The sequence below is a fragment of the Agelaius phoeniceus genome, chromosome 8, assembly GCF_051311805.1.
Source record: "Agelaius phoeniceus isolate bAgePho1 chromosome 8, bAgePho1.hap1, whole genome shotgun sequence".
NCBI lineage: Eukaryota > Metazoa > Chordata > Aves > Passeriformes > Icteridae > Agelaius > Agelaius phoeniceus.
In genome coordinates this window covers 27,897,958-27,925,771 of record NC_135272.1, presented here as the reverse complement: position 1 = coordinate 27,925,771, position 27,814 = coordinate 27,897,958, and the positions used below count along the sequence as shown (strand labels likewise).

At 45.4% G+C, this 27,814-nt stretch overlaps 1 protein-coding gene across 2 annotated transcripts; it reads right to left on the bottom strand.

Annotated features, from left to right (window-relative positions):
- DMAP1 (DNA methyltransferase 1 associated protein 1) lies at positions 1 to 27,814 on the bottom strand. Of its 2 annotated transcripts, XM_054638740.2 has the most exons (10): positions 27,739 to 27,814; positions 27,211 to 27,366; positions 24,583 to 24,674; positions 23,986 to 24,181; positions 19,486 to 19,644; positions 18,214 to 18,381; positions 17,080 to 17,265; positions 14,149 to 14,220; positions 3,174 to 3,246; positions 1 to 1,345 (listed from the first exon to the last, which is right to left on the bottom strand). In XM_054638740.2, exons 2-10 carry the CDS (start codon positions 27,310 to 27,312, stop codon positions 999 to 1,001), a joined length of 1,395 nt encoding a protein of 464 aa, XP_054494715.2. In that variant the 5' UTR covers positions 27,313 to 27,366; positions 27,739 to 27,814; the 3' UTR covers positions 1 to 998. The 2 variants fall into 2 exon arrangements, with proteins under 2 accessions (XP_054494715.2, XP_054494714.2); XM_054638739.2 differs by lacking the exons at positions 27,211 to 27,366; positions 27,739 to 27,814 and adding an exon at positions 26,863 to 27,177.

Genomic DNA, 27,814 nt, shown 5'->3' with positions numbered 1-27,814 from the left:
GGAGGGAGGGGTGAGATTCCAGATTGAATGCAGTAGGGAAAAAAATAATAATTCAAAAGACTCCTTTACAAACATGAACCTGTCTCAGTGGAACTCTTCCTTACGACTCAACATTGTCACAATCAAATAGGACATTACTCAAGTCCAGGTTAACGTGTCGCCTCTGCCGTTGACAGATAAGGTGTTCTCAATATCCTGCAATACATTATACATTTTAGAAAGTAAAGGTCTGTGCCGCTACCAGGGGCAGTGCGTCGGAGGCGTCGGGGATGCCACGGTGTGGAGATGGGCAGCTTTCATCAGGCAGTTCAGCTCAGCTGTGCCAGGGGACTGCACAGAGGGGAAAGCAGCCTCAGCTGATCCCCAGGCTTACCCTTGGCCCTGAGGCAGTGGTGAGGGGCTGGGCAACCTGCCCTCCTGGAGGCAGGGAGGAGAGGCCGGTGATTCACATCCTGCAGACGTACATGCACAGGACATTGCCACAGGGCTTGCACTGGGAGAAGCCCTAGGCCAGGCTTTTCTTTCTTGGCACTGGAAGTAGGGTATAAAAACCCTCCTTTGCTCTTCAAACACCTCTGTCCTTCCCAAGCCTCCTGCTCCAGGCAGGGCTACTGCTTGACTCCAGGGTCTCGGGCAGGTCATGTCTCATCACCTGAAGACTGCTTTCCCCACCTGCTTCCCTCTGCTGAGCAACCCTTACGAGGCTGTGTCTAGAGGGAAAATGCCTCAGGTATGCAGCTGTACCGTTGCTGCCTTAGAACAAGCTCTCATCACCCAAAGCCTCACTGCTTTGGTCCACAGTGGCACCCACACCAAGCCATCTGCCTGCATGCAGGATGTAGAAAGCCCTGCTGACCCCACCTGTAGCACCAAGAACACTGTCCAGCACAGGAGACAAGCCCAGAGAGCAGCACTGGGACTTGGGGGGGAACAGGCGTGTTCTGCTCCCTCGGACGCGCATGCCTGGAAGGAGAGCAGGGCAGCATCCCCAGCGCTTGTCAGGGCATCTGCGTCGGAGACCTGAGTGCGCCCTGTTCTGCCCCCCCGACCTTCCTCCTCACCGAGTTGGGGGTCAGTGGTGCTCCTACTACATCAATGATCTGGTCCTTGGTATCTCCCTTGCCCTCCTCGATGCCGAGCCCTGTCTGGCCATCTGGATGGGCGCCTTCCACGCTGAGGGGGCCGATGCTCCCAGCTTTGGCCAGGGCCTCGTAGCGGTGCCGTAGCATCTGCAGCTCGTACTCGCAGTTGGCAAAGGCTTGTTTCAGCTCGTACAGCAGCACCAGGTCGCTCCGCAGCTCATTGAACATCTGTACAATCTCCTCTGTGGGCATAGGGTTAAGATCTAGGGAGAAAAACACCCCCTGTTAAACACCCAGACCTACAACCCTACAATGAAAAATCCCTATAAAGGTCTCGGCTGCTGTTTCATTCCCACAAAGATACGCCAGCTCCAATAACATGGATCAGCAGCAATTGGTATCCCTAAGGGCTGCACTCCTACTTCTCAGACTGTCCTTTGGTTCTGACCAAGGACTAAGGGTGAACCTGCAAAGTCCAGGACTCAGCAAGTGAAGGATGATGGAAGACCAGATAATTGAACTTTGCCACCCACCAGGTCACATGAAGGGAGCTCTGTCTTGCAGAGAGATTAGATCCCCACTGCTGCAAAGGGCAGAAGAGCTCCTGCTGCTCCCTACACCTTCACCAACAACAGGTGGACAGGCTGAGTTCTGTTGCCTCTCTTACTGCTCCTCCCATGGCAGGTCCAAGACAGAGAACTGCTCTGCTGCTGTGTTACAGACCTGTTTGTAGCAGCAACTATCAGATCACCTCCCCACACCTTGCATTCTGCTGCACCTCACCATGCACACACACAGAGGCAGGAAGAGCTGCAAGTTCTGCAGAAGGAAAGGATGAAGCTCTGCATGTTTGCTCTGATACACAGCAGTGGCCCCTGTCTGCAGGGCTGCCCACATGACCCCCTTCCTGCTGGCACTGTGTTCACCCCCACAAAGCCCAGGTGTGGTTCTGCACTCTAAGGTACAGCAGGGCCAAAGCCCCAAGAGACCCTCAAGATATGTGAGTTCTGTGAGGCAGGAGCAGGGAGTCAGGAACCCCTCCTTACCTCATGGAAAGTGAGCTCCAAGAAGCACTCACATGCTTCCCTCAGGCTTCCCAAGCAAAGCACAAACAGCAACTCCCTTAGTTCTACAGCAGAAAGAGGAAACCATCCTGGCTGATGACTTTCACCAGCCACAGGAGTCCTTCAGAATGGCACAGGCTCCAATACAACATATCAAGCCATAAACCAGTTGGCCCAAAAAACCAGCAAGACTTAACAGAAGTCAGTGCTGGGAACAGGCTCAGTAATCTCCTGTAAATCATTAATAAGGCTTCTATTTTTTCTTTCTATTTTTCTCTTTTCCTACCTTTAAATGTCTCTCCAGCCACAGTGCGGGAGGGAAGGGATCATCAGGTGTCTAATCAAGAGACACTGCATGCTGGGACCTGTAATACCTGCAAACTGTCCCCACTGCATGGAGAGCAGCCGCTGGCCACAGGCTGCACTTCTCCCCCTCTAGCCACGAGCAGGTATTGTACGTGTTAAGTGAACCCTTCTTTCAGCTGCTAAGACACTCAAGTTCAAGAGTGAGGGATGTGTGTTTACTCGCCTTTCAGCAGAGATGCTCCAGATTTTCACACAGCATGCAACCTATAAAGGGGGGATGAACAGTCCCAGATGCATTTTGGACTTGCCACCGTGAGCAGTAAATTAAGAGGAAATGAAGCTTAAAAGCAAGACAGGGCAGCCCTGAACAATGCGCGTGCCGTGGTCACTAACACACTTAGAAGTACCTCTCCCGGCAAGGCTGAGATTTGCCTTCCTAATACTGTGCTGCCTCTCTTGATGGTTAAAAAGGCCCAAACAAGAGAGAAACAAAGGCTCTTTTAAAAGATTTTTCTACTGGGAGGAAAAAAAAAAACCCTGTGCATCTTGTTCTGGCTTTTACCCTCTCTTTTTTTTTTTAAACACATAAAATATTTTAAAAACCATTCACATACTGTTATTCAAGAAACTGGCTGTATTACTAGGGGAAAAAATAGCCCATCTCGAGAACAAAGGCTAGCTCTGTGTGTCTCTTTCTCTCTCGCGTGCCCCCTTTACTCACCTACTCCGAGTTCCATCAGCATCTGCTCCAGGGCTTTAATCTTCTTCTGTCCCACCGAGCTTGGCAGTTTCATCTGGAACACAAAGGTAACAGAGCCACACAGCTCAGAGATAGCCCTCACTCACAGCCGTCTAGTTCAAAAGGCAAGAGAGCTTTTCTTTTTATAGTGCAGGGGGAACAAAAAAAAGAAAGGGAGAGAAAGGAAAATCAAGTGGTAAGAGAGGGAGACAGGGGCTGAAAGTTTTCAGACTAGGTCTGAGGGCAGGTATTGAAAAGCCCGGTCGTGAGGGCTTTTATTTTCTCTCTCGTGTGTGTGCAAGACACGCTGTTTTACAGTTTCCATGTGTCACTGAATTAACAACAAAAGTTCTTCTTGGCTTCAAACCCTCTCCCGCGGTGCCCAGCCCATCAAAGGGCTCATTTACACAGCGGCTAATGTGCAATGCTGCCCTACTTTATTCGCTTTAGCCGGCCTGATTAGACTCATGCGCTAACAGACTCACTTCTCCTTTTACCTGCTGAGCCCCAGACCTGTGGGATTCATTTACAGAGCAGGCTTTGTAACAAAGGGGAGAGACAGAGAGAGCACAGTTACTTGACTGGCGGAAGTGTGCACACACATTTACATCGGAGCTAAGGGGCTAGGTGAGAGAGGAAGCATCAGATGTGAGCTATGAAAGGGAATTGGAGCTGGCCAGGAGAGGAAGAATGCACACACTTAGCAGGGTCCTTCCTCTGCATTCATTTGGGCTCTAGCAGGAGTGCTAGCTGCTCAGACCAAGCATTTATTAGATTACCAGCAGCACAAATGCAGCTGGCACAATATGGCAGGGAGAACAGGTTTCCAAGCCCCGCGGACATATTCAAGAAAAAATGAAAGCACTCGGCTATGCTAGAAGACGCACCAGGAAAGAAATGGTTCTCAATACTGTATTGTCAAACACCCTTCTGCACAGGCACAGGCTGCCCTTCCACATCCAACCCTGGAAAGGTGACCTCACACCTCAACCTGGGGATCCCAATCACCAACTCAAGTTGCCCGGCAGGCCATTGAGCAGCCAGGAAGCAGGAGCATCCTGCAGCCATCCTGCACACACCACTTACTGACCAGGGGCCCAAACCTCAGCCACGAGCCCCCCAGCCATGAGTCTGCAATGTGGCTGGAAATGACCTGAAGGAAGGAACATTATTCACTCCACCTTAAAACTGGCCTCTGAGGAGAGCTCACTGGGAGGGCCTGTGGTCACCTTACTTCCCATAAGCCACAGGCTGAAGTTGCCTGAAGCAGGCAGCCCAACATCAGTCTCCCAGATCAGACCCATTGCTCCCAGTGTTCGCTGCCCCAACACAAAAATGCCAAGAGGCTCCATCTGGAACTTCCTAATTCCTCTCAATGCAGGAGCACTGCAAGCACACACATATCCCCAAATGCTGAGAGCTCTAATCTTAACTCAGCTATGGCTATGTCCCATCAGCTGCTCCACAACACCAGTGTAGGACCTGTGTAGGACCTGTGTAGGACCAGAAGGATCCTGCCTTTTCCATAACATCACTTCAGCCAAGAAACCAGAGTATGGATGCCACAGAGCACCCCAGGGGAATGGGCCTTTCACAGGCTGAGAAGCACCATCCTTTCTGACAGATATTAGCACCACAAAAAAGACTCCAGCAAAGGACCAGTAGGACTATTAGGGGAGGATTTCTAAGAAACCAGCCTGCCCCTGCCTTTTTTTTTTTACCCCAAAGGTCTTTGGCTTAGTGCTAGGGTTTCTGCACAGCAGTCAATTTCATACTTCTTTCCTGCTTGTAAAGAAACCAATTCTCTGCAGTTCACCACAAAATGATTGTTTTAGCAGAAGAAAGGCTGTCAAAGTTATCACGTATTTGGATTTCAGTCAAGTCTTCAGCCCAGAGTCTCAACTTGAGCAGAATCTCACTAAAAGAGGTCTTCTGAGGAGCTCTGCTGCACAGACTACTTGCACAGGCTCTGCTGAAAAGGAGAGGGTAGAGCCCAAAGATAAGGCAGCCCAGAGCACTGGGACAGGATATATTCTGTTTATTCCATGGGTGCCATGCTGCAGCTAGCAGCAGGAGGCCAAGGAAGGAAAGGTCACTTTGCACAGCTCAGCAGAAGACTGAGTAGTCAGTCTAGAACATCTGGAAGATATCCCTGAAAGCAAGAGGATTCAGCCCAAAGAATTGTTCTGTGCCATGAGGAATCACACAGAACTTTTAAATGGGTGACATACCCAGCTCTGCCTCAGCTTGGGGACGTAAGGGCTGACCTAGTCAGAAGGTACTGCCCTTAATTTGGGGGACACAACGAGCCCAGCATCTCCTCACTGAAAAGCCTGTGGACACACAATACTTGTGTGACTACCACAGCCCTGAAAGTGTCCTCACTCCTACCCCAACACCAGACATTGAAGCCTTTTTAGCCAAAGACAGGATTCTCTTCTGTTCATTTCCTTTCTGGCAAAAGCACGCTGGGCACCAAGCCAGCTTCAGGAACAAAGGACAAGAAAAGTTCATCTTTGGCTAGGCTAGGTAGACAGACAGGAGGTCTTGGTTTGTTGGTTAGAGGAAGAGCACAAGCTTTCCTCCTGGGAGGCCTCCACTAGCAAAGCCTTCAACTGTGATGTTGTACACATCTGGATCATGTCCCACAGGAGTCTGGTCTTCACTGACACTCTTGAAGATTAGAAGATGGAGCAGGGAAAGGCAGGACAAATTAATTTAACTTCAAAGAAAGGAACACTTAAGATGCTGAGGAAGAGGAGGACTGTGAGTTTCGTTTAAAACCACATCAATTAAGCTTCCTTTTAATTCAGGCAGGAGGATCTGGCCTGCAAACAGGAAGGCTTCATTGGTTTCTCAAAGCAAGAGTATATTTTAATTTTACCATCATTAAGAAAATGTTATGATTTATGTGGCTGCTGTCGGACTAATATCTTTAGAATTTAGCTGGCTAAGCCAATTCATCTCTAAGACTGATGAAGGCTGATTGCTCTCTATGCAAAATGTATTAAAACTAAATGAGCAGTCTATTACTCAAACGCTGCTGATAATCTGTTAGCCAAGGTCCGTTAGCTGGGCTGCCTTGTTGCAAGAGAGAAGTCTTCATGCTCTGTACAGCTCTGATAAGACCAAGCTTACTTCAGGAAGCCCTTCTTTGTTTTGGTCTTTCGAGCAGATATCCAGGGAAGCAGCACAGTGCTGGAAGTGGTGCTCACTTGCCCCTCATTCCCAAAGAATAAAGCAATCTGCAGGGGCCACAAGTTCCAGCCATTAGCCCAGAGAAGAGCTCTCTGGCTCATGATGCCTGCACTGGGACATGTGGTTTCTGTGGGCCATATCTCTGCATTAATGAAAACACCCCTTCAGGCAACCTTACTGCTGACACCACAGCTCCTGGGATGTTGTTGGTGTTGTCATGGATGGAGGCCTCCACAGGGGCTGAGGAAAATTATGTTCCTCTGAGAACTCCAGTGAGCAACCACAGCTTCTGAGGTGAATGGCATTTGCCCTTTTCTTTCCTTCCTCATAGCAGACTATTATTGTTATTTATTATCTTTAAAGTCCCCATATAATAATAATACCTGGGAAACAGATTGCTCCCGTCAGAAAACTGATTAGCTGGGATTTTTGAGGTTACTATATTTTGGATGCTCTTCTCCTTTGACAGCCTCTCCCTACAGCCCTCTTTGCAACACTAGCCTGTGCTTATAATTACACCAACATCACTTTTGATTTAAGGACTGTAATCCTTTGTCCTTGCTATAAACAACCTGCATTAAACACATGAACTGTGTGTACCAAGAGAAAAATAAAGAGCTACAGAAAATTGTGAGTCAACACCACAAAGCCACAGTACCAGAGCCTGCCTGTGCAGAGAGAAGCCTGGGATACACAGCCTCTGCTGGAATGCACTTGGTCTGGGAGACGTGGAATCCAGGGCACTGACCTGTATTGGGTCATGCAGTTTAAAAAGATCAGACCAGAGCAGCCACCACACCTTCACAGCAAGGGCTGGGACTGGGTGGACTCTCTGCAGCTCAGTTTCTGTACAGGATCTCACCATGGATTACCCTTGAGGTTTTGCATGATACAGGGTTTTTATTTAATGTTCGAGGCATTTTGCCAACAAAACCTTGCTAATTCACACTAATGACTAGGAGACCTACTGCAAATTAATTGCTAATTGGCAAAATTCATTAAATTAACAAACAGGATAAGAAATAACTGAAGATATAGCCTCCCTAAACAGACTTGGTTCATTTATTTTTGTGTGCCATTCAGTTTTCATGATTTATGCTAATACTTTTAACCATAGTTGTAAATGTATTTGAATCTATTTTAGTAGAGTAATGAAGTCTAAATAATAGCAGAGCTTGCAACACAGTCCTGTTATGCCTCACAGCATCACCACCTGGCAGGTAGAGGCTGTCATAGGGATCTGCAGTAGGAATGGAAGAGGTCTGCAGGATCTACAGACTCAGTCAGGGCCTTGTGAGTGATTATATTTGTATGGTCATCTTAAATGTCCTGCTCTCAATCCATCACTTTCTACATAAATGCTCCTTTTCTGATGCTCCCAATTTCCCACTCCTCCCCAAAAAAATCTTCTGTGCTGAAACCTTTTGTTTGGTCTATCACCAAAATACAAGGTTTTTAAAATTAATCAGTGGTTATTTAAATATTTCACATGAACCCTCCCTGATGCTGCACTTCATTTTAATTCAATTTTAAGGTAAGTTTTTTCTTAAAATCAGCCTTCCCCAATCCTAAACAATATAACTGTCCTAAAAACATTAACCCTAAAATCTCCACACATCTGAGCTGTGCCTGTACAGCCTGTACAGCTGTACCTGTGGTTTTATGCACCAGCACCAGTATTGTTCAGCATTATAATACAACTCACTGACATTGAAAACCACCTTCCTTATGGATTTCAGCAGCAAGAAAACTTTCTCATTAGGCACTTTCTTCATGGATATCTTTAGAGTACTGAATGGTTTAGTGGATTTCCAGGAAGGAGTGCTAAAGTTTCAGATAATAATGTTCTTTGCATTTTCTGCCTGAAGGTCAAACATTCCTGAGTTGCATGGCTCTACTCTGCAGGAGCAGAGAGCCTCCACTCCTGTACAGTTTTAAGACACAAGGAAGGAAAGCACCATATTAAGTACTTTAGTCTTAGAGCTCTGGAATTTGAAAAACCTCAGCTGAAAAATTCAGTTTTAGATATGAACTTGCACATTTCTGAAATTCTGAAGTGCTTCACTGCATGGAACTGAAGTGCTGCAGAAGAAAGAACTGCACAGGACATTTTTACTGGGGGGTATTTTATGCTAAAAGTACATTATCAGAATGGCACTACAGTAGTTTGTTTTAAGCAGATCTGCAGATTCCCAGATAGTCCTACCCCTGCTCTCACTACTGGCATGAAGACCAAGCTGAAACTGCAGAAAATGGAAATGGCTGCAGCCTCTAACCTGCATCTGACAGAAACAAACCAAGAGCACAGCAGTGTGTGCTGTGATTGCAGGGAGGACCCTAAGACTGGCACAGGATGAGGAATTCCAAGGACACTCTACCATAGTACAAGAACATTATGTAAACTTCCAGATCAGACATAGCAAAGTGTAGCAACACATGCATCTAGTCTTGAATTGATGTTGCTTTTCTCTTAAATAATTTAAATGAATCTCCACTTACACAAATACCAACAACCACAGTGACTAATTACAGTCCAATCATTATATTGGTTACACTAATGAAAGAAAAAAGTGATATATATGGAGCTCTGCACGTGTTACACACAATAAAACTGGCTGATGAATGACACCCCAGACTGTGTCACTAGAGGCACACAAAGGTACTAAAAGCTTCTCAAATCCAGGACTGACAAAGGTCCCTGAGGGCTCATACTGCATGGACACTGTTTGGTACAGGATGATTCAAGAGAAGCAGCAACATGGAGTGTCCTTTCCAGAGCTAAAATTTATTTTAAAGACCCCATTCCTGCACCCAGGGTGATCCCAGTCCTGTAGCCAGAGTGCTCTCCTTATACCTGAAAACCTGCTAGGGCTTTGGTCCAGATGCTCTGTCACATCAGTAACCTCCACAAAAAAAGGTGATGGATGGATTTTCTTTCAGCAATTTAACATTAAGTGCCTTTTGGTTTAGCTAAACACAAGAATGGAGGAAAAGACGTGTTGGATTCACCTTCTCTAGTTCATTCAAGATTTTGTATCCTTTGCAGTTCTCTCTAAAAATAAATACACCAATATTTTCATCTTATTTCATTCTCTACAGACAGGAGTTTGATTAGGAAATGCACCAGCACTCTCTTGGCCCTAATTAAAGGGCATATAGTACAACAAATAGATGGCAATGCCACAACATGAATTCGATCCAGCCTGCATCATTTCTTCATAAGTTTTATTCACAGAAATGAGAGAACTACTTCCCTTCTACACCTGTCAGACTCCCTGTGGAAATTACTCCCAGCCACTCTCTTGAAGAGTACAAAACATACAACTTCACTAATGAAAAATTGCTAGCAGAAGCAACAAGCACATCTCAGCTAACTAATCCATGGGATGTTCAGACCTGGAAACATAAACTTTCCCCACCTAATAAGGGTGTGCTGATCTCCATGAGATTGATGTCAGAACGCCTTGGAGTGTAATCAATACAAAGCAAATAAATAATTAATTGCTTCAAGTAATTAAATTTATCAAATCCAAATAAGAATAACTGGTATTTTATGGAATTGCTTTCAAAAGCTGAACCTCTGAAGGGATGGTATTGATCACAGGAGGACAGACAGATGTGTCACATGCTCACTGCCAATGAAGTCTGGGTTTGCATTAATGACAGGGAAGGAACAGAAGCCAGAAGCCTCCAGTGCAGGGTAAACAGCCAGCGTGCTAGGCCATGTAATTATTGGTCAGATCAAATATAGAGAATAAACATATCTAAACACAACACCTCCCCCTAAACAACCCCATCTTCCTCTAGAAAAATCATTCACCTTGGACTTGCAGGAAGCACTTAGTTCTCACTCCAAGAAAAAAAAAAAAAAAAAGGAAGAACTCACACACATGCTTCCCCACACAACCACAGTAAATTCTTACTCATTAATCAGTGCTAAAAAAGTGCTCAGAAGGCTACTAAACATTTAAAAGCTGGTGAGTGTGAATATTTGAATCAATGGGTACTAAAGCTCTACTTGTAATTTTCCTTCCTTTACTTCTTTCTTAATTTGTTCAACTGGCAAATTGTCTACAAGATCCCAGTTAAGCAGATGGAGTCAGGCTGTTGGCTGGAAGCCTTTTCTGAGGGGAGGAGGCCAGCTTTGAATGACTAAGCTGAAGCATCCCTCAATCCTTTCTGCAGACTGAGAATTCTACAAACATCTTCTCATCACAAGGTTTTGTTTTGTTTCCAGATGAGACACCACTCAAATCAATTCTCTTCCAGTTCCTTTGCTTCCAAACCCATGAGAACTGAGCAAGGACACAGACATACACCTCAACATGCAGGAGTAGGTACAAACATCCACCCTTTCCCATGCATCATCTTCTTTCTTAAGCCACTGCTGCAACAATTCAACAGCATTACCAAAATTTTAAGTTAAAAGCCACTGACAGAGCTGAGAGAGAAGAACTTAAAACACACTGCAGAGATGTTAAATATGCCAAAGTCAAGTGCCCTGAACACAACAAAGTCAAAGACAAAGGTTAAATTTAAAAGAAAGCTGAACATACAGGGTACAGAAACACTGTGGTGAAATCAGAACAAACTCAGTTCTGCCCTCCTGAAGCAACATCATGCCAGATCACAAACATGTAGTTACTGTTTGTTTGTGTGTATCCTGGAAAAGATCCAAGTTTAACAGCTCCCATCTTCCTTTCCTTCAGGCAGACCCACAGCAAAGTATTCCCTCCTCATAGCTCCCTGCTTTCCCTTTAGTCTTTTCTTCACTTTTCCCTGTTCAAATTCCCTACACATCTCTCTTTTCTTCTGGCTCTTTGGCTGTCTGACCTCCCAGCTGAGCAGAGCTGGTATAACAGGAAGCTTTCCAGAAGTAATGCTTAGGATTAATAATTCACTTCTGATGTTATTTTCATAACACTGTTTTACTAACATCAAGTGCAAAGGTCTAAAATTCTTTTCAAGAAACCCTTAGAAGGCTTACCCCTTTCCAAACATCTGCTACTGCCCCCTGTTCTCAGTGGCACCAAGGCAATACACTGCCTTGAATTAAGAGGAAGCATTTCATAATGCCCAGCTTCCCACTGCCTTAGAGGAACTTGCAGTCTGTGCTGTCAGGAGGCAGAGGGAAATCCCATGCAGAGCAAGGGCACGGGGGCTGTGGCCTTCTTTGCCTGTGGCCACAGTCCCATGGAGAACAATGGGAGACTGAGGCCAGTCTGATAGCAGCCAGCTTGTCCAAGTCACTGCAGAAGATTACTCTTCAGCGTCTGCTGAAGGAGAAACTTTCAGTTATGAAGAATAATGGCTCTAAGTGACCATTAATCCTCACAGGGGGAGAAAAAAAACAGTCTTCAAATTCAGCCTGTCCATAAGATTGTGTAAGCTGTAATGATGGGGAATTTGAAGAGCCATGGCTATTGTCACAAAAACTACTGGGAACAAATTAAGTTGAATACGGATTCCTAACTTTTTCTTCAAGGACTCATTTCTATAAATTAATTTTAACTCAGATTTCAGACTAATTGTAAATCCTCAGGGAAAAAAAAATCTCTAATCAAAGAGTAAGTGCTATTATCCTGGGGATGATATGGTACATTTTTCACACATGACAGAGGTTGAGCCCTGATCTCACTGCAAAATCCAACTTCACCTAACCACGAAAGGCATAAAGCACAGTAGCAAAGTATGAAACAAAGGAGGAAAACAGAAGCCTTTTGGTGAGGAACTCTTTAGGTCTTCAGGCAAAAGAACTTACTGCAGGACAGAACAAGCTTTTAGAAATCTTTTTTCAATATGCTAAGGGCAAAACATCTTATGCTGGATGTTGCCAGAGTATGAGTTTCCAGCACTTCATTCCAATTCCTCACTTAGTCCTACTCAGCCTCCACCCTGATCAATTCCACATCACTGGAGATCAGAGGGTTTGCCATATAAATCCCACAAGAAAAATAATTTGGATTAGCATGGACTGTCAACTCCATAACACTTGGCACTTCAGCACCTCTTGCCAGTTCAAAAGGCCTGTACTGACCTCATGTAATTAATTCTCCCCATCATGCATCTCTGAAGCAAGTGAGTCTAATAGCTCCCATTTTAAAATCAGGGAAGGCTTGGATAAGGAAGCCAGGTGACTGGCTAAAAGCCACAAATGAATTCATTTTTCTGGCTTAGAGGTAGGTTTCACACTTCCAAAAAGCAAGGTGTTGCTTTTTCACCTAGATCAGCGATGAACCATCTTTTTAATTCACAAACCACTGGTAATTCTAAGAACAGCATTTATCTCCTTAAAAATTTCAAGAAGAACATAGAAAGTTGCTCTAGGTCACTCCAGGAGCTTGGATACTGCAGGCTAAAAGTTGCTGAATCAGACTGCCATGCCTCACCTTAACACTGCATCTTGTGAGCATTAAAGGGAACAGATAAAAGCAAGTAGCACCCATTTTCATGAAGGCTGGGATTTGAGTTGCCTGTCTGGCACACAAAAAGGCTGCTGGCTTTGCCAGATGGTTCCATCACTGATACATTATTGCTCAGCTTCTCTTCCAGAGGGGGTAAAAAAAATAGAAAAGATCAACCGTTACTTATTAGTTTTCAAAATCCAAATCAATCTCCATAAATTACTCTATTTATCTTAGTGCTGGAGAACACATCTGCCACATCTCAATAAATCTCAACACCTGCACTGCAATCTTGCTTGTCTCTGGACTGTGATTTCCTCAAGGCTGTAGCCCCTCACTCAAACACGTATCCTGCAGATGGTGGCACTGGTACACTGAAGGGGCCCCTCAGCAGTGACCCTGCTGAGGCATCCTACCTCTAACACACACATGCACCAGTACATCAAAGCAGTATTATCCTAAACACATTTCTATTAACAGCCAGCAAGATCTGAAACCAGTCTGATATCAAAAGAACATTCCATAAAAACAGTCTTTTAAATTTATTATGCTAAGTGAGGATGCCAGGCAAGGAATGTACTTATTCTTTGCTATAATAAAGCAATTTAAAATATTTTTTTTTTTTTTTTTTTGGGGCAGGAAAAAAGCAAAAAGTACTTGTATAGGCACACAGGATTTTGATATCAAAACTTCTCTGAAAACATTCAGTTGACTGAGCAGGTTTAAGTTACTTGATAACCCAAAACCTGTGGCAAAGAGGCAGGTGTCAAGTCTTGCTGATATAAGAAAGCACTACAAAAACAGCAAGAAAGTTCTTTACTCAGGAGTATCTCTGCAACAGACTGAACACTGGGGCTTTTCCAAAAAATATCTTCTAAGATAATGTAAACAGAAAAGCTAAAAATTCTATGTTTATGTGTTCCTGTTTTTTTTCAAGACACAACCTGAACATGCAGTTCTTAATCATCTTAACTAGATGATTTTAAGGTCCTTTCCAGCCAAAACTACTCCAAAAGAACCTCTCAGCTAGCAACACACATGCTCCAAGAGGCCCCTTAGTTCTGGCTGTGAGCTCTGTTTGGACTAGAGAGCTCCACTTGGTTCTGTCACAGGTGTCTAACAGCAGAGCAGGCACACTAGTGACAAACACCAGCTAGTTCAGGTGCCTCTGCAAGGCAATGAGTTGGCTTCCACAGAGCCAGCATTCCAGGTTTCTGAGTCTCCACATTTATAGAATTCCTTTCTTATTTTAGAGGCAAGAACTTGACTTTCTTTAGCTATAAAAGGATGAGGAGAGAGCCAGGCAAAGTGAAAGACATTAACAGAGGTCCCATGGGAACAGGACAAGAACCTACCCTCTGGCTCCGCAGCGTGACACCTGCAGATTTGAAGTCAGGAAACTTGATGCCAGCAGTCTCAGGAACAGCCTGAAAGAGATTGAAACAGGATGTGTTGATGGAGGAAACACAAGAAACACAACATTTCATATAGAGACTATCTGAAGGGGAAACACCATTTCCTGTGACAGAGAACCACCTGCCATGGCCACATGTCAGAGCTGAGGCAAGAGGAAAATCCCAGGCAACAGGATTCAGTGGGAAAATCCCAAGCAATTCATTGAGAAAACTACTCAAAGCATCTTTGGAAAGCTCAAACATTTTTGGTCAGTTGGTTTAAATGCACTGCCCTGCACAGAGACTCACATCCACCCACACAGAAACCCTGACCCCACATGGTATTTATACATATTTGCACAGTATCGTGCTCATTCAAATTTGACCCATTTCACTGATCAAAACAGCCCAGGACTTCCCTAAATCTTGCCTTTTGACTGTAAACTCTCAAAGGAATGAGCTGAGAAACCTCTGATCTGTACAGACCTGAGGCCACTAATGAGGATGCAAGGACTGCCCCCTCCCAGGGAGGCCTGCTGTTCATACATGTTTTGCCATTTGTCCACTCATTAGACAGATTTCTTTCTTTCTTCATATTTTAAGTACAGCATTAAAATGCAGCAAACTTCCATGTTTCTGCTGCTAACAGTAGAGCATATAGTTGCATTTCAATGAAATGGAAAAAAATAAATACAATCCCTTAAAAATCTATGCTGATGAGGAAAGCAAAAGGTGAGCAGACTTTTAAACTACTAAACCAAGCTATCTGTGCAGTGAATGGTTTGGGTTCCCCTGAATGGATCAGCAGTACTTATGATTCAAGCTAAGAATAGCCACAACCTCTGCAAAACACACGCACAATTGTGTTTTTCCAAAACCAAGTCACCTCAAATCTCCCCATTTCTCTGGAAACAGCATTTGCCTTGCTGCACCCAGATCTCTCTGCAGAGAGGCTCTGCAGCTTGCTCTTTCTTTGTTCCAGACAGGGCTGAGACAGCCAGGGCTGCCCCAAGATCATAAGAGATGCTGAAGGACAGTGACTCAATTTCTCAAGTTCCCTGCCAATAACTCTCACATCCCTATCAGCTATCTCTAGGTCTTGGTCTTGAGGTGGCACCCTGCAAACTACTATGCATGGCCAGGCATTAAGATTATTTCAGTTATCTGTTGTCTGTCCAATAAAGAGAGGACATTGGAAAAGGTTCCTAAACATGACCATGAAGGAAAAAGTATTATCTAACTACCAACAGGGCTAATGAACTTGTAGAGATCAAAGTGATCTTTGGTAGGATACAGCCTCCCTGCTTGCCTTATTAGAGACAAACAAGGCTGCAATCAAAAACCAATCCTGTCTGCTTCCTATGCACAAAGGCTGGCTTCCAAACTCCCTGAACTCTGCCCCTCAGCCTGTTGCTGAACACCCTGACACAAGCAGTGTGGGGAAATCAGCATCACTGCCTCAGCCAAGCCAACTCTGACTTGCATTCAGCAATAAGCAATTAAATGGGTTCTTTTGCCTCATGTGCCTGTACAGCCTGTACAAGCTGTAAACGCTTCAACCTCAATTGACTCTTTGCTAAATGATTTTCCTTTGTTGAAATGATGCTGATGCAGCTCCCGATTCAAATTCTTAGTTAAAATGCAATTTTTTTCTTAACATTTCCTGGCTATAGTTGGTAATTGACTCCTAATGGACTCTGTCATGGATGAAATGATGCTACTGCAACAACAGAAACTGCTTCTCTGCCCACCCTGGTGTGCCTATGCACTACATGCCTGCAGACAGGTCCTAGACAACGTTTAGGGGTGGACTCCCTTGCCTTGGCATCCTCAGCATCTTTCCAGCCCCATTCTCTAGCCCCCTTCTGTTCATTCCCACCAGTGACAAACTGCCTTCTTTACAGGGAGATATGCCAACCATGGCTGAGCTTTCCCAGAACAACCCTTTGGGGAATTCAACGCAGAAGGTGCCCAGTGGTATTATATTCATCACACAGCAGGGACACACATGGGACACGACACACCAGAAGAGTGTTTTGAGGAAGTGGTGGCCATTAGGCACACTTCAAGCAATAACTGTCTAGAATTCACTGCTTCTCCCTGCTCTCTGTACAGAATCTTCTGGAGAAAAATTACTCAAGTACTCTCTGTCCACAAGGTGAAGGGACAGGCATTCTGAGGGACTCACTGGAAACATCTAGATTTTTTTAACAGCCCTTTCCTACTGAAGGTGCTGAATTTAGATCAGTCCATGCTGTCCACCTCTTTCCAGTAAGGGAAGCTGAGGTAGCTGTGAAGTGAAAGCTGTGTTCTGGGCTCCTCAGACTGCAGTTCAGCTCACAGAGAAATAGCAATAGCTCCCAGAATACAAGAGTCCTACAGCAGGGCTGCTCTGATCACAGCTGAGGATCAGGAGAGAGGCATGTACTGAGCTTGGGGAGATGCTGCTGAGATCCAGGAGCTGGGGACAAAAGGAAAACTTGAACTAGAAAAATAAGGCAGGTGAAAGACAATGGGTTTGTGGGCCAACCCTACACAGCAGTAACGGAACATGCTTGGAAGAAGCAGGGAGACAGATGCTTCTCCTTGCCATGATGCATTAACAGTTGGCATTTTCATCCCTTTTCTCAGGCAGGGAAAAATAAACAGGACTTAAACCAGCATTTTTCAAATGGGAGAAAGACTGAGAGCACACCAGGGGACTCAGACAATGACTGCCTTACACCAATCTGCCTTCCAAAGATGTAACCAAAAAACATCTGCCAGAAGGCAGCCAGCAGTTACTCCCACCACCCAGAAAGGGCCTGATTCCCACAGGACTGCTGCAGAAAACGTTACCCAGCCACAGCATAAACAGGGTAAAGGGGGAAAAAAAGAAAGATAAGTGTTTACAGGCTTCTCTGTCTCCTTCTTCTGTGGCAGCTTCTTCTTGGGAGCCTTGCGCTCAGCACGCCTCTGCTCAGTGGTGGTGTCAGCAGCTGTGATGAGCTTCTGCAGGTCTTGGGTTCTCTTTTCTCTCTCTTTCTTCCTGGTTTCAATTTTACGGAGCTCCTGGATGAGGTATTCTTCTTCTGCCACCTGCAGACCAGAGCACGTCAGGGCAGTCAGAGAGCAGAGGAGGCCTGGCAAGGCAAGGGGGCCATCTACCGATAGCAGCTCTGCCCTGGGCCAGCCCGGGAATGATTTTATGCTCCTGCCTAACTTCTTGGATTTGTAGAGCATGTTACACTCTATAACCTTACCCTGCACCCACGGCAATGCCACTCTACAATCTGGCAGGTACTGCACCACAACATTTATGATGCACCCTTCAACAATCCATAAATTACTAATCCCATCTTCCAGAGATCAAAAGCACAGAAAGGTTAAAAAGCCCAAATATGCTGTAGCAAATACACAGCAAATACAGTGCTGTGAAAAGAAAAAAACTCCCCTCTCCAGTCATAGCATATAGAACCTAGAGCAGCTATGCCTAGTACTGACACCTGTCAGTGGGGTGAAGAAGCAGATTAAGTCACATATGAACTTGTCCTTGGAGGGAACTAACTGAAAACTGGAACTGATGCTCTCTCCCAGCTGATGGAGAACACACTTTCTTAATCTCTGAACTGTAGGACCCTTACATAGCTTCAACATAGAGAAGAACTAAGCATGTAGATTTAGTCTTTGATGCTTTCTGGAAAGATTTTACTCTCAAATAAGTAATTCTCTCTCCACGAGACTCTGGTACTCATGACAACATGGAGAATTTGCTTCTATCAGAGGACTAATACAGTCAGTGTCACTGAGAAGGTCAGACCATTACTCTGTTCATGTAGGCCTTTCTCCTGGATAGTCAGGTTTCTCAATGATTGTCCTTTTAAACTCCTTAAACAGACATTAACCCAACAACAAAAGCTGTACTCAGGTGTTGCTTTTTTCTTGTCCAGCCCTTCTTTACCTTTCCCACCCTCTGGCCTGCATCATACACCTCCTGATTCAAGCTATCAATCTTCTGGAGAAGTGATGCTCTCTTCCCCAAGTTACCTGCTCTGGTGTCCTATTGTAAAGCCTTTCCAGCTGTTCCTTCCTTCGTCTCTCATGGCCAGCATCAAAGACTGGGATTTTTAGGTCTGTGCCAGGAGCTGCACGAATGTTTGCCAGCTTGGCACAAATGTGGTAATACCGTTCCTTCAGATCCTCCACTGACCTTTTCTGTGGAAGACATCACAAGATGACAACATTATGGAAGAACTAAGCAAAACCTTGTGCAGTAGCCACCTAAGGACCACAAGGATGTCACATACAGTACAAGACAGTGCCTGGGAGGAAGGCCTAGAGGGACCCTTGCAGTGCCAGGGGAATAACAGGGAAGGAGGAGCTTCTCAGTGAGCTGCATGAATTAACTGCCAGGGGTTCATAGCTACTGCTCTAAAAATACCCACCAAAAGATCCAGCAGTGCTGAGGGTTCAGAGACAATACAGCAGTGGAGCATCCCAAGCAGTGAAGATAAAAGGATGCAAGGAGAGTTGAGAAGAGAAAACCTGCAAGCAGGAAACTGCAACAAATGTGCAGCTCTCCGAGTTGCTCTAGATAATGGTCATTCAAATCACAGCCAGAGTATCAGCAGCATCAATTCACTGCCCATCATTTCATGAAGTCTGAGCTGTGTTCCATTAACCCAAGCCCAAAACATGTTTGGGCTGCTTAGCTGGGCATACTCTTGTTATTTTACTTTGCTCTTCATATGAGCATTTCAGAGGATAACAAGGAGGTGTTCTGTAGATGTCACATCATTCCCTATGTCACCAGGAGGCATGGAACCAGTATAGTAGATGAGCAATCATGACACCAGGGCTGCAATTTCAGACCACTGACAGTCCCTGTTTCACAGCAGAGATGATGGAAACCTGCACCATGTCAGACCACAAGTCAGGAGCAGCACCAGGGAGAAGTCCCAGCCCCCACAGTTTTGGCAGATCCTTCTCCAATGGCCTAGACTGAAATACAGAACACCTAGCCTGCTCAAATAAACTCCCCAGCTGCCTTGTCTTCAAGGAACAATGAGCTGTTCTCCTGGCAGGTGCAAACCTTCCAACTTTCTAATAAAACACAACAGGGAATGAGAACAAGTCACAGTGGATTTAATTACAAACAAAGCAAACAGCAATGCCTTGTGCTGGAAATTCAATATTCCTTGCTGCCAATAATTCATTATTTTCCCCTAATTAAGTTGATATAAAGGGTAATTTGGTCTTTCAAGTGCAGAAAACCCTGCACATGCCATAGCAGCAGGTTGCTTGGCCCCCAGGACTCACCTTGAACTGCTGGTGATCGTAGCGGTCGTGAATGACTACGAAGCGCAGATCAAAGCGCCGAGCCAGGTCGAAGAGATGGTCTGTCTCAGCTTTGGTCCACGCATCATCGTGGAGATACATCTGGTACTCCTGCTCTGAGTACACAGGAACCTGCACTGTCTGTGGAGAGAGAGAAACAGGAACCTGCACTGTCTGTGGAGAGAGAGAAAACCATGGGAGCGCTCCTGCAGCACTGCCCTCCTCACTGCCAACATACCTGAGCCAAGAGCCTGAGCACAGCACTGACAGGAGGGGGCTGCCAGGACCCTGAGCAATGAGTCCAGATAGGAAACATGATGAGCAGGCAGAGGACTTGAAGTGGAGCAATGTGTGATCCCAAGGCCATAATGTGACATTCAGGGAAACCTACCAGGAACTACTGCCTAGGAGGCTGAAACCTATTTCACATGGTTTATACAGGCAGAGGTCAGCAACCCACATCCTGACTATGGGTTTCAAAATTTCAGGGTAACATGACAGTGAAACCAAGATTCAGCCAGCCTCCCTGCATTCCTCCCATACAGCAAAACCAATACCTTGGCACAAAGTGCTCTGACATTTGACTCTTAGGCTAGGACATGCTCCCTTGTACAGGAAGAACAGGAAAGGCAAGGGGCAGTAATCCCCAGCCTTTAGCACACCTTCTGCTTTGATACTCAGATTACTTCTTTCATGTTTGGTGCAGACAGTATCATGAAGATCTGAAAGACTGTGTACTGCACAACTGAAGGCCATAAACTTGGCAGATAACTTTGTCCCTCCCTTCCCCATAGATCTTTTCCCCAGCAGAATGACAGAGCCAAACGACAGTCCAACTCTCACAGTGTCCCAGGTGCCTAAAGGACCAAGCCCACACTCCTGTCCCCAGCCTGGGACTGCTCTGCAAGGCCTCTATCCAGGGCACAAGTGTCACATGAGTACTAAAGAAACAGTAAAAATACTTACTACATTAGGGGAAATCCTAGCATGTGGTAAAGCAAAAGTGTAAATAACCCTGTGCTTTCCTCCCTTATTGCCTCTCACTCCCTCCTGCAGCAAAACTTTGCTCAGCCTGAGGAGGTCCTGCCTCCAGAAGAAAACAGTGTGCATGCAAGCAGGTGTGCTTCAATACCTCTGTGGTTTTGTGTCCTGTCATCAGGAAAGTCATCCTCATGAACTCCCTACAGCTCACAGGAGCATTTCTGAGCCTCCTAGTAACAGCCTCTTTAGGTCTACTGCCCTTCCTGTATCACTTAGACACAGAAACTCAAAGGTGAAGCAGATCTCTTGGGGATGCACTGAACCTCAACCTTCAAGTACCACCTCCACCAGGAGCAAAGCCATCTTACCAGACACTGTAAGGATGTCCCATGCACATCATGAAACAAAATAATTTCTAGAGGAGCACACACACACATGAGAAGAGCCCTCTGCAGTGGATAGAAGGGAAGGTGGCAGATGCCTCAGTAGACAAGAGAATGTGACAAGAGCAAAGATACTTCCAAAACACTTCCTCAGCCTCATTCGTGGCTGCTCAGGTGAGAACCCCTGAAAGAAATCAGAAGATGGGAACAGATGGAAAGCTTGAGCCAACCACGGGCTGACAATACATTCAAATGCAATATAACCATGAAAAGGCAAATATGATCCCCAGAGAGGGATTTCCAGCAGAAACTGGCAGTGTTTCAACTGCACAACAAGAATACTGGCAGAAATACCAACTCCAACACTACTGGTCCCTGGTCAGGAGAGATGCACTGAAATGGAAACAAGTACAGAGAAGAGCATGAGTAATGGGGTGGTGAGCCTGTCTTCCTAGAGCAGATTGGAAGAGAACACAGCCTAGCAAAGGAAGTCTGAAGGAGAATCTGACTGCAGGCTTCAGGTATGCTAGATGAAATGAAAGGAATACTCATGGGAAGAAAAGAACAACTGAAATAAGAACAAAGAAATTGACTTGCAAAGAAATGCCAATTTAACACGGAAAATTTAACCTGGAAATGAAATGGAGCAAAGACAGCCTAGAAGAGCTTTCCAAGGAAGCACAGGGGCAGGAAAAGTCAAGTGCTATTCAAAAGGAACTTGATCAGTTTATGAAAGGGACTGGATTGTGGGAGGACCCAAAAGAGCCAAGAGGAGGATTCAATAGCCCAGAAAACCTCTTGCAGTCCAACATTTCCCACTATAAATTCACAAAATTATGAGTATTAAATTAGCTGAAACTGCTCAGGATCCTGGAGCCACAAGACAGCTCTGTGAAAACATCAGCACAATGCCTAATAGAGGTAAAAATTCAAACTGAACAGTAAAACTTATGAGAGAAATAGAGAAAAACAGCCCACATAAATCCACTGTGCTCTTGTAAGTGGAACACTCACTCCTAGTCCACACATTTCAGAAGAAAGGATATTTGAGAACAAGAGAGTGCACAGGAGGGCATGTCACATTACAGAAAACACAGTACACAGCAAGGACAATTTTCTTCATCATGTAACACAAGATCTCCGAGGGACTAAACCTCAAGGCAGCAGTTTGAAATGAACAGAGGAAAGCACCTTTGCACACCACACAAAATTAACCTGAAGAACTCATTAGCATGGGTTACTCACGAAGCAGCTTTCTGCCCTGAATGTACCTAGCAAGAATTATTAAACACAAACTTCAAATTAAGAAATCCTTAAGCTAAAGACCACCAGAAAATAGGAAAATATGTATTTGCCCCATCCTCATACTCTTTCACTAAGCCTTTACTGATGGTAGTCAAAAAAAAACAGTACTGGCTGAGAGAGGGCTTTGCTCTGACACCAGCAAAGCTGCTTCTATACCCCTATTTCACAGCCTGAAACAAGGCTCAGTATACATGGTGAAACCCAAGTTCACATTTTGGATCTCACAACAAAGAGGAGGGAATTGTATTGGAGACTGGAAGCACAGAGAAAAGGGAAAGCAACTGAGCAGTGACCCAGGAGCTTGGTTAAAGAGCTTGAGAGACCAACAAGACAGTCTACACAGAAAAACAGGCTCATGCCAAGGGGAGAGAAAGATTCAGGCAGAGGTATCAAGTATGTGAGAAGAAACCCATAAGAGTCTGGAACAGTAAGTAAATTTCCTCTGATAAAGCAAGTATCTGCAAAACTCTTCATCAGTGCCTTCAACTTTCTCAACTACAGCACCACAAGGGTAACAACTTGCTCCTGATATTATGTAATTGTGCATTTGCAGATGGCAGAGGTCTGTACCACTAATCTAAAGGTTACAGCCTTGCTGAAGGCTCTTCTGTCTGTCAGCTCACAGTACCTGATAAAGGAAACGAGAATCATATAATTAAAACACCCAGATGTGATGTGTGGCCCCCTCTGATAAACTCAGTTGAACTCAGCCAAAACCAGTTCCAGCAGTAGAGTCTTAGAGACAATTAGCCTCACAAAGTTTCACTCAGACAGCTAGGTAGGTGCCTCGACTAAGTGAGTCATACTTCAGACTTCCACCCCAGACATCAGAGAAGAGATACCACAGGAGGCTCTTACCAATGTCCCAGCTACAGGAAAAGCATCAGTCAGAGCTGGAGCCTTCTAACATATAAGGTCAACCAACCACTTAACTCTGCAGGAAGCCAAGCTTTGTTAGAGCTGATGCTCTGTGGGTTACAAACTTAAAATATTGTATACGGTTACACACAAGCAGAGCTTTTGTGGAATTGTGTTAGCACACGGTTTTCTCACTCTTTCATATTTGCATCATGAAGGGAGTGAAATTACATTATGGAAGCACCCTAACTCTGCTCCTTCCTAACTTTGGAGGTCCTGACTTTGAAGTCTAAATCTTGATGTAGTTTTCTTTGTGCATACACATAAAAGGCGCAGCCACTCAAAGCAGATACATCTGGGACAAAAGACAGCAGGAGATTACAACAACACATTGTGACAATTTAATGTAAGATGCAAAGAACAGGGGACTGCACCACACTGATACCACGAGAGCAATTTCAGAGGGAACACAAAAGTAATTCAGCATCTGTGCTGGAATCTGGCCAAGAGGTTCCAAGCCACCTTTTTGGCCATGAAGCTCAAGCCATTTTTTTCATACTGAGCAAAATAGCAAGATTTCTGACTTTTATGTCTCACTCAGAATAGAACACCTTTTACTACCCTGAGTCTGTAATCAGGGGGAAGGTGTTGGTCAGGAACAGAGGTAGATATCACGAGTCCTCCTCACCAAATCCATGGCGGCACACCTGAAACACCGGGGTCTCTACCAAGCTTTGACCACATACAAAGCCTGCTTTGCCTGAATGATTTGGAGACATCAGTCCATGGTCACATGCTTGCAGGTCATGCTGCAATTCAAAAGGCAATTACCAAATCTAACTCAACCTTCACGTGTTGAAAGAATCAACTTCCTGTCTGGACAGACAAGAAACTGACTGAAGGGTATTTTCCAGCTGCTGTTTATATGCTTTTGTTTGAAAGTGCTCCCACTTACTTTATTAAATCTGGCAAAAGGGTAATCCTTCCCTTCCTCTGCTGCCCTCCTCCAGTGGTAGAACATGGCTCCATCTTTCCTTGCTGGGTTGGTGAAAGGCATCCACTTCCAAGGCCGGACTTTCTTGGAGCCCAGTTTTGCTTTGACTGTTCGATAACCCTGAGTTGTATCACTTGGCAGCAGCGGAGGTGCATCCCTGTGGGGGAGAAAAGTGATGAGAAGAAAGGAGCTGGTGATGAGAAGAAAGGAGCAGTCCAAGACAAACTCAAAGAGATTTCAGGCTCAGAACTCTTTTTGCAGCTGCTATTCCCAGTTGAGATTAAGAAAGAATTAGATACAAAGGCTAAGAGCAATGGTTTGTCTGCATTAGACTGTTTTGCCTGTATCTAATTAATTTACTATACCAAGCAAACCCCTCAAATTTAGAAGAGGGAAAACAGACACTGTCCATGACTAAGAGAAGGGCACAAGCATGGGCTGAGCACAAAGGGGAATCAATCTGAGAAGCAAGACTGCCCCTGGCTTCAAGAGGATGCTGCCCTGCCACCAAAAGCCCAGGCCACCCCACAACCTGCACAGATGACCATGTGCTCTTACTTTTTGTCAGAATAGAGAAGTGCATAAACTTCTCGGTGCATTCCTTCTGGCCTCTTAAACGTCAATGTCTCTGAGGATTTCTTGGATTTTTTCTGAAACAAAAAAATTGCACTTTAGATTCAGAAGTAGAAATTCTTGAGGGAACATTAAAACTGTATAATCTGGTGCCCTGTGATGGTTTTTACTTTTATCTGGTTTTAGACACCTTGAATTTCTCCAGGAAAGTGCCTATTCCTGCTGGAAGACACTGACAGACAAAATGTACCCACTTTCAGTGATAGGGCTGACCAGTACCCACATTTGCTCTTGCTGATAACACACTTAAATTCCAAGCTGAACATCTGGCTGTAGATTGCAGGGGCTGGTGCACTAAGTCTTTTCTTACTAGGCAAGCACTGTCCTCCCTCAGAGGTATTAATGCATTTAATTATGTGATTCTCTACCTTTTTGAGTAAGAAATGTCTTCCCAGTTTTTTATAGTTTTTGTCACTTTGTTCTGCAGCAGCTTCAGTTTTTACCATCTGTAATTACACCCTTGCAGTAGCCCCTTGGTAAAACCCCCAGTGTCACCCACCAAAGTTCTCTGGTCCCCAAAATTCTGCTCTCTCATTTACACAGCAAACAAATTTTTTTGAGTTTCCTCATAAGAGGGATTCAGTGTACACAACTCAACCTGGCCCCTAAAGCCTTGACAGAATTGATGGTCTCTAAGACACAGCCCAACTCATACCCACATACAAGTTTATCAGTAATCAACGGTATCAGGTGACCAGCTTTGGATTCAGGTAGGTACAGTAACAGCCACACTAAGAAGTTACATTTCATTTAAGAGGGAAAAGTTTACTGAGCCTTTGGTCTAACTGTACCATCTTTATAACTACTACCCCAGACACTACTATTACATACCTGCTTACTATATCACTACCAAATTTTAAATCAGAATATTTTTCAGTAGTAAAACTAATATTGCATCATATATTGTGCTAAATCCATACAGTCACCTTTATCAAGCAAATTCAAGATTCCACTGAAAAAATAAGTCCCTGTCATCTTGGACTACAACTTCTTTCCATAAAACTCCATGACAGATACACATTATATCAGCACCTTTTCATCCCTAATCAAGCACCTCTCTCCTAGTGTGTCCATCACTTTGCCCAGCAGCAATGTAAGGCCACCCAAGGCAGTTACCCACAGGTCACCACACACCCTGTACGAACACAGGCTTCTGGAATTCCCCCAAAGTTCCCAGATTTATTAAAAGTTAATATCAGAAGGCCAGAGATCAGCTCAGCCAGCCCTTTTAGGAGCTGAGAACAAATTACTTGGTCATGCTGATTTAAATGTTTTTATGCCTAGTAATTTTTATTTTAACATTCTCAGTCACTAATGGACTGGAAAGTACTTCATGGTTCTCTTGTGATTTCAAGACATCAATCTGTTTCTTTTCTAATTGAGAACAGATCTATTTCCTGAGTGAGAGCTGCACTCTTATTAGCAACTTTGCACTCTCCATGTGGTAACAGCTTACACCTTTGGTTTGGCTTCATTTCTGTACTTTGTAGAAATTCAGAATGTTTTGTTCAATCCCTCCTGCATGCCTCCCAGAACTTTTCACTGCACCTTCCCTTCCTCTCTCTTCCCATTACAGTAAACTTGAGGAGAAAACCATCTTGGTCCCTGCTCCAAAGAGACAGCCAGCAACCAGTGGCTCTCTTTTGCTTAACACACAGACATTTAAATCAAAGAACTCACAACTCCAAACACTCAGTGGCAACACTCAGGCTGAATCCAGCCACTGGACTGTTCACCAGACGCTGTTCACCAACATAGCCCATGACCAGCAATTTCAACATTTCAGCCTTTAAATAACTGAAACTCACTGGTTTTCCATCACACCAATTATACTGTGTGCCCTAGCAGGGCAGTGAAACCACAGTGCTTCTCTTCAGAGACAAACGTTTCAGTTTTGTTTTGATTTTTTCCCCAAATACACAGCCTTTACTTCAAATCAGACCATCTCTGTACCAGACAGCTCCCTGGGCTCATTTCAAAGCACCTCCACATCATATAACTACCCTTAAGTTGGCCTTCCCAACACCTTGCAAAACATGGGACGCCCATGACCCTGCCCAAATTTAAAACACAGAACACAAGAAGATAGTGTAGCACATTAACACGCAATGCAGCACATCACATCACACATCCTTACTTAGCTTACTAACTTGCCACATTCCCCCAGGCAATGCATCCCAGTTGTCCCAAGCCCCAGCCACACACCTTCCCCACACAGGTTGGAAGACTTCTGTCATTCAGTCGAGTCAGACAATATTTTCTGTCTTCTAGAGCAAGACTGTGTTGTATTATTTCCATTTGTTTTGGGGCTAAATACATCACAAAATGAGAGTTTTAGAGACAGCTGAGAATGTCCTGGGGCCTGGCCCAGCTCAGCAGGACACGGCTTACCCAGCTCCAGTTTAAATCCCACACCAGATGCCACGGCACAGGTAACTAAGAAAGTACACGCTTAATTTCATCCTTTCTTCCAATATTCACCCCAAACACCACATGCAAGGTCAGTGAGTGCCTAGAAATCACGCAGCAGCCCCTCGGGGCACTGCAGTTCACCTTATCCGAGTTAATGATGTCCTTTTTGTTGATGGTGCCCGTGTTCTCTGACTCCACGCCTCCCAGCTCCAGGATGTCCCGTACATCTGCCCCCGTCGCCATGTCTCCGCCTGCCCTCTGGCCTTCTCTGCGCCGTCCTGTCCGTCCCCTCCAGCTCTGGGAGGGCGGGAAACCGGGGGTCGGGGGTTAACTCCCGCGGGGGTGTCCCGGACTCATACAAACACGCGTGGGTGCGTGTGTATACACATACACGCACGTATATCCGCGCACACACACGCGTATCCATGCACACGCACACTCACACACTTATATCTACATAGACACACACCCCCCTCGGCCGCCTCCCATCCCCCCGCCAGGCCCAACAACGGGGCCTTGCACCCGGCGGGTCCCGGGGGTTCCGCACGCCGCGCCCGCGGCCCGCAGCCCCGCGGGGGGATCCCGGGAGGCCCGCGGGAGGGCGTGCGAGACGCGGCGCTCCCCGCGCGGCCGCGGCCGCCCCGCTCCGAGCGGGACCCGCGCACCCACCGGCGCCGGCTCCGCGGCCACCGGGACGTGCGGCGCATACGGCGGCCCGGGCAGCGCCGCTTCCGCTCCCGCCAAG